General features: G+C 35.3%; 1 protein-coding gene across 2 annotated transcripts in view; it reads right to left on the reverse strand.

Moving 5' to 3' along the window:
- The window catches only part of LOC111331292 (uncharacterized), an 8,587-nt gene extending 1,008 nt beyond the window's left edge, over positions 1–7,579 (reverse strand). The window contains exons 1-7 of one of the 2 annotated variants that reach the window (XM_022936364.2): positions 7,193–7,579; positions 2,927–2,988; positions 2,317–2,379; positions 2,031–2,107; positions 1,380–1,424; positions 755–808; positions 1–255 (exon numbers count right to left, since the gene is read on the reverse strand). The exon at positions 1–255 is cut by the window's left edge and continues 1,008 nt beyond it. In XM_022936364.2, the coding sequence (XP_022792099.1) occupies positions 176–255; positions 755–808; positions 1,380–1,424; positions 2,031–2,107; positions 2,317–2,379; positions 2,927–2,988; positions 7,193–7,432 (621 nt within the window). In that variant the 5' untranslated portion in view covers positions 7,433–7,579 and the 3' untranslated portion in view covers positions 1–175. The remainder of the gene's footprint in view (positions 256–754; positions 809–1,379; positions 1,425–2,030; positions 2,108–2,316; positions 2,380–2,926; positions 2,989–7,192) is intronic. The other variant, XM_022936365.2, reaches the window with a different exon arrangement.

A 7,579-nucleotide genomic window follows, 5' to 3' on the forward strand; every position in this document is an offset into this window, starting at 1 on the left:
ATTTCATTAGTTTTAGAGCAATGGAACTCAAAAACTTTTCTAAAACAGGGGTTCAGAACCAAATCAATCCTGGGATTACATTATTCTCATCACCAATAACAACCATCATCCAGTATTTTGTAACATCACTAGTCAGCTATAAAACCATTAAATTAATTAAAGTAATATTTCTATGTCACTGAAATGAAGGTATACTCTCAAAGTTATATCCTCTTTGTCCTTTTGTAGCTCTGTAAATGTAAATTATGTGATATCCTGCAAAATCAAAAACATTGCTAATTTGATAACAGAGCTTTGAAGTCTCTAGAGTACAAAGTATAGGTCAAGTCTGTACTGGCTCACCCATCCAAGCTTATCTCAGATTCCGGGTAGCATGAAGTGATCATGAGTATTACAGTACAACTCCCCCCTGATGGGATACTTGTCCATCCCTAGGTTACCCCCCCAGCTTTTCGTCAAGCTTCTTATACTCCTGGTGAAGAGAGGCACTGTGAGAGAAAAGTTCTTTGTCCAAGGACACAACACATTGACCCACCCAGGTCTGAATCCCACACCTTTCAACTCTGAGTCAGTACACTGACCATTAGGCCACTGCATCTCCCACTTAGAGTACAAAACAAGCACAAAATTACCAATTCTTACATAAAAATAAAGAGCACTGAATAACATTAATGTATGTGGCCTCTCTTCACTAGGTCAGACATAAAGTGTTCGTACAAAGTTTATATCAGGGTTCAATGCAATCATCAATTACCTCCAGGGAGAATGCAGATAGCAGCGCACACAAAAAATATCACACTCTTCATTCCTGGATAAGATGAGCCACAAAAATATTAGTTTCATTTGCCCATGTTCATTATCTGTGGTTGCACGTCAGAAAATAATTATCAGTTGAAGTGGTAGGCTAGGATGATGCTATCAGTGAACTTTCTGCCTTAAGTGAAAGGATAAATGAAAAGTTTCTTTTACCTACTGTATTTATTCATCTATAGATATATGAATAAATACGGTAGGTATTTTTAGATAATAAAACTGACAAATTTTCAAATGAGGCCTTAAACTACTGTAAAATTGGTGTTAAAACCTTTAAAGAACAAAGTTTTCACTGATCCCTGACATCATCATTTCTTTTTTCTGTTTGACTTGGTTATGCAGTTGAGATTTTTTTTAATTTTAATAAGTTTTGAATGTGATCCTTTCAAATGATCTAGATTAGGATCAATGGTCAATTACAGATCCTCAGATCAAAGTGAATCATGATTTTTTGACACGCTTTTCATGTATTGCCCAGTTTAAACTGGCTCATAAATATAAAGTCTTGTTGAAGGAACAGCAGACTGATAGGATAGGAGTTGTTTGAAAATCATAAAATTACAAACCATCCTCTCTTGTAACAGCAAGGATTATTCCAGCTAATAGAAAGGCTAAAGGGAAGAAGAAGAAAGGCAAAAAGTAAATTTACATAAATTATTAAAAACAGCTTTATCAGTATGACAGATTTACTGTTGGCCTTAAGTAGTTTTCACTGTGGTCTACTAATTAAAACTACTTAATAGATATCTAGTATCACACTATATGAATCAAATGTAATCTAATTAATAAAAAGTTTAACAATAACTAGCAGGAGGCAAATCAGTTGGTTATTCAAAAATGTGGTTGAGGAGTTGAACTGAGGTTTGTCAAAAAAAAAGCTAATCCATATGATGTTCAAAGCAAGACCTAGGCCTGCAATCCACTGATTGAAAGTCTACCATGCTCTCCACACCAGCATAGAAAGGTAAAGCAGTTTGTGAGAAATGGGCTATAATGATTATTGTATATTGTGGTCTCAGCTGAGAATGATCCATGTTATTAAAATTATTCTTTTTAAACTTAAAAAGCTCTTAATATAGAAAGAGCACAATATCCTTTAAAATATTATATTGTTCTGAAATTATACCCAGTTCTCTATCAACTTAAAAACACTTCTGGTGAAGTTTGGTTCATGATGACTTTGGCTAAACATAAAATTCAAATCATTATATACACACCAATTCCAGCCACAAACAGCAAAAAGGCAGCTGTGACAGTTTTCCAATTTTCTTTAATTCTGGGATGTCTCAACCAACTACCAAGAAAACAATGAGTGTTTTGATAAATTAAATCAGGAGAAAGCAAAATTTAAACTTGAATAACTTCAAGAACATTTTGGTGTTTCCATGACATTCAGTCTCTATAACCTTAACACAAATTTATCATTGGCCAATTTAATCACAAACAATATTTTGCAAATCATGACTCTGATACAGATTACATTGAAACAAAGTGTATACTTACAAAAGTGTTTCTTTCTTGAAATTACTGACATCTTCTTGAGAATCAAATTCAAGTGAGCTTGCACTGAGAAAAATTAAAACTTAAGTCAAGGTGCAGCATGGTTACCATGACTGACATGAAAAGGCAACATTTCACATTTGAGAAAACATCCCTTGACAGGTTTTTTTTCCTTTTGTGATATCTTATTAAACTGTCTGATACTTGAACTGCCTGTTATGCCTTATCAATCTTTTTTTTTTTTTTTCAGTCAACTCTTACCTGGACACAGAAGCTAAATTGGCTAAAAGTAAAATGAAATTTATGGAAACAACTGATATGGACCCCCTTATTATAGAATAATAGACACTGAGAAGTCCTACGTGAAAGCTGCTTTTGTTTCACTCTTGTTAACACATCATTTTCTGATGTCAACCAAGAGTTGTGGACCAAATCATATTTCCTTCTGGAAGTTATCACTGATGGTTCAAGTTTCAACATCAAAAAATCCTGAGAATGATTTCATTTCAATTTACGATAAGGAAATACAGTGCAACAAAGCAACTGTCGTTATGAATGGTGGGTAAAATTTCATTGTTTGTGCGTTTTCATCAACTTTACTAACAACACATACCCAACACTTGCAGTTTTCCTTCTTTCAGAACTTGCTCCAAATGAACCTGAGGAGGCTTGGAACTTAAAAAAATAGTAAGATCACTTCAATTGATAAATATGCTGTCAGTATACAGTGATGAATAATTTACATGTTTCTATCAGATGGTAAGCTCACTTTTAACTCTTTACTTTGCAATTAATTGATTTTACAGATGTTTACAATTACTCCCTTGGAATTGGAATTTTTATTAAATTCAAAAGCCTAGGCTCAGTTGTTCAAAAAGCGGATAACGCTATCCAACCAAGAAATCACTATCCAGCGGATAAGTGTTAACAAACACACTGCGCTATCCACTGGATATCTCTGTATCTATTGTGAAGAACAACTTCACAATAGATAGAAAAGGTAAACCAAATCAATTATCACCCAAATAGTTACTAATTAAAGTACGCAAATGTCAATAACAATCAACCTTGCAAAGCCAGACAGTTTACATACTAGGAGCAATTTAATGTCACCAAGTGCTCACTACAGGAAAATTGTATATCACAGAGAAGACCTGAAACAGTTTTAATTCAAAAGAAAGTTTATGTTGAAATTTAATTCTGATATCAAACCAACTACTTGATTTTAGGAATTCTTAAGATAACAATAATATACTATATCCACAAGGCGCAGTGGCCTCATGGTTGGTGCGCTCGACTCCGGATCGAGTGGTCCGGGTTCAAGCCCCGGCCGGGGACCAGGTGTTCAAATGGGTACCTGCAAATTTCATGCTGGGGGGTAACCCTGTGATGGACTGGCATCCCATCCAGGGGGGGAGTTGAAATACTCTTAGTAGCTTCATGCTACAGAAACCGGAGTTAAACACCAACCTGATGGGCCACTAGGCTCGTAAACAGACTTTACCTTACCTTTTACTATATCCACAGCATTTAAGAAAAACAAAACTTATGACTTCTTATTTGAAACTACTTTAATTTTTCATTTAAACTCACACATTTAACCAAAACTGAAATTGAAGTTGTTCATGAGATGCTCTATTTATACTGTTCTGAGCTGTCATAGTTAGAAAATGACTTAATAACCTTTCCAACAGCACAAGTTTGACTTTTATTTCCAAAATAACGAAAAGGAAATTTCTAACTTAAAATCAAATAACACCAAAACTTAAAGTTTAAAGGAAAGCACTTGACTCTTATCCAAGCTTGTGATTGATGATAAATCCAAACAAACAATTATGCATCATTTTCATATTTTGCCAAAATTACAAAACACATGTTAGTTTTTTTACACATTTTTTTAAAATAACATAATTATACATAATGGCCTCCTTCAGTAATGCAATAACTTAATATTGGTCTTTCAAACATATGACCTAGATGCAGAAAGAATTAATTAAATAAGGAGAGAATGTTTAATTACAAAGCCAAGCTTACAACGTGCACATAAATATAAATAACAGATCTCAGAATTCTCATCACTTATTTATAACTAGAGTCATGAATTATAAATAGTGCTCAAAACTGAAAGACAGTGTAGTTCCCCATGAGAGAGATTTTCACTAAAAATATTAAAGATGCTCAATGTTTAATATCAAATAATTTGTTTAATGATCAATATTCAAAAGTATTCAGTTCTGCTTGTCTCTTTACTAAATAAATGCTAAATATTATATTCTGGAAACATCCACATAACATAATTATATTTTATCTAGGATCCCCATCTGTTTGCTTGATCCAATTAGCACTTTGTGTGCCAACAATGTTCTCCAAAATGTTTATGTCATTTCAGAGAGCAATTATGATGACAGAGTAACTGAAATTTGAAATTTATTTTTCAAACACACTTCAGATCTCCATTAAAGAGAATATTTGACTTTCACATTCGCAAATAAAAAATTTTCTTCAAAGTTTTTCACTATTTGTTTCTTTACTAGGCTTTAAATGTTTTTGTTGTTGTTGTTTTTGTTACAATATTCAAATTGTTATTGTTCCTAAAACTATATTCAATAATTACCGAGTCTGTACTCAGCTGTTCAATCTGACTACGTAAAACTGTACCCAGGCTGACAAAAAAACTCATACAAATTGTGTCATTTTACAAACTTTGAAGTTCAAACAGTGAAGAAAGTATGCTCCCTTAGATTTACTGGCTCTCCCTTGGTTTCCTTAGCTTCATCCCCTTAAGGTTACTGTACCACAATGTATACAGTTTTATTGTCTGAAACATGAGGGGACGCAAATCGTCTGCACCGGAAGTATCCCGGAAAGTCCCATACATTTTCTTAGAATAAAAGTCTAAGAAAATGTACGGGACTTTTTGAGCGCTCCAGGCAGCTTTCCTGTAAGGCGTCATAATCTTGTTGCTACTGACATCGATGTGACAGATAATTGCTTTTACAGTGTTTTCTTTGCCGGCTTATACTTGTCATCAAGTTTCAATAAGACGGCTCTCATTTTTCGCGAGAACAATAGAGTTTTTGTAAATTATGAGATCGGATGCAAGAGCCCGTGTTCAACTAATTTGCTCTTCTTGCTTGGGAGTACATTGATAAAACGTCGGCAGACCTTGAGGCCTCCACTAACCTGGAAATACCAAATAAACGGGAGATAAAATCGTGAAAAAATACTCCCGAGGAGAAACGAAAACAAAATTGAGAACGGAGAAAGCAAAAGCGAAAGCACAAGAAAGAGGGTAATCTGGCTCTACTCGCTAAAACTGAAGTTCTTCCTTGTCACGATCGGCGATCGCTTAAAATATTGTAGAGGGTAATTCCACAAACTTCTGTTGTGAGCACATACCAGTAACTATGCTCGCTTAATGCATCACTGACGACACGAGAGAAGGTCAAAAAACCTTTCCTCGCCACCATTGTTGAGGAAAATAACTAAGAAAACTACATGCACTACAAAGCAATCTGTGAAAAAAAACCAACATTGTCCAGATCCAAAAGAAAGGGACGTTAACGATATCAACCATGCAAACGCTGACATAAAAACCACATATTTAATGAGATTAAATCGCCTAGGGAGTTTGATATGTACTCCCAGTGCAGACGATTTGCGTCCCCTCATGAATGCCAGTAGCAAAATGATAGGATATTTTTTCTCAAACAAGACTGTAGGCTTTAAGCCCAGCAAGAGTTGGGGAAAGGCAAGGGATGAAGAAAAGCAAACAAAAATTGAGCAGGGAAAGGGGCTGTCTCTATTTTGGCTAGTATTTGCTCCGAGCCCTTACCTGGCTCCTTCTTTGCTCATCCTACGATTCTCCTTCTTAGCTCCTTGGGATTAAGAAATAGAATGGGCTGCTGTACTTCCTTTGAAAGTTCCCAGGAATTCCCAACCAAACCTCCCTTGCTCAACTTACTCGTTTAATACTACTCTTTACAACCCTTGAGATATTGACTTTACATTTACCCTGGTGTTTCTTAAAAAATTATGGCCATTTTTGTAACCTTAGAAAAAGGTTGGTGTATTTCATGATCAAAAATAACTTTTTTCACTTTTTTTGAAGAATAAGATGCTTTCTTTTAGAACCTGTAAATAACAAGTTCTGAGAGGAATACAAGGCTAAGATTGGCTTCAACATTTCCTAGCAACAAGGTATTAGTGTTGTAAGGGTAAACCTACTTATTTACTGTTTTTACTTTATTTATTATTATGAATCACTGTAGTCTTTATTGCATAATTCTACATTTTTGGAGCACATTAAATGTACCAAGGTAGACCTCTGAAGCCCTGTTTTCTTTGGTAAATCTCTACATAAGATAACTCAGGTTCAAAGAGGCATAACCACATGAACGGTCTTGATCCACCCACAAAAAGAGAGGCACAGTACAGAAATATTAATATTAAAATTACATTTTAGTATGTTAATTTTTAAGTTTATTGAGAATTTCAAATAAATATTATCATAACAAGAGCCAGAAGACACACGGCCAGCAATTAAGGTTCAGCTTGAGAGGCTCAGACTAGTGGAATCGACCCGAAAAAATCGACAGCTTTCGATATGCAGCGTATAAATCTGTTACGTTAGGTTTGGGACTATTATATAAGGAGATGGAAGTTCTTTGAATTCTAATTCAGAGTTTGTCAGTCATAAATAAATAAGGATCATTGTAAAGTGAGTACGTGAGAGACCAAGCAAGATGCGTTAAACGCCAGGCGTTGAGGTATTGGTGATACAAAAAGGGACAAAATGCATTGGAGCATCCGTGCAAGAAATGTGTAGGCCATTAGTTTCTGTCACACATGTATGAAATGTTGTGTCAAATCGTTTTACCTTATTTGCTGACCATATATCTCCGTACCCTAGATCCTTGTCTTCACTTACTTCTCCGCTCTTTCCGGTATAATCTTGATCATTTTGCACCTGGACATTCGGCTCAATCGGTCTTGGAATTCGCCCCTTCTTGATTTTTTTCGTTCGTAGCGCTATATCGGCATCTTCTTCGTTGTCCAAGTCCTCTGAACTCGAGTTCACCAGTTCGTTTTGCTTGCTGTACGGCACATTTGATGCCATGGGTATCGCGACAAAGATCTTTAAGGCTAAACCATGGTTTACGCGATAAAATCCTGATTGAACGGATGTTGCTTTCTCCACGAACAAAATTTAATTACTGAAATCCATGTTATTTTCTTGACAGTGGCCTCTATTTGGTGCGTACGC

Source organism: Stylophora pistillata, chromosome 13, assembly GCF_964205215.1.
Source record: "Stylophora pistillata chromosome 13, jaStyPist1.2, whole genome shotgun sequence".
Classification (NCBI taxonomy): domain Eukaryota; kingdom Metazoa; phylum Cnidaria; class Anthozoa; order Scleractinia; family Pocilloporidae; genus Stylophora; species Stylophora pistillata.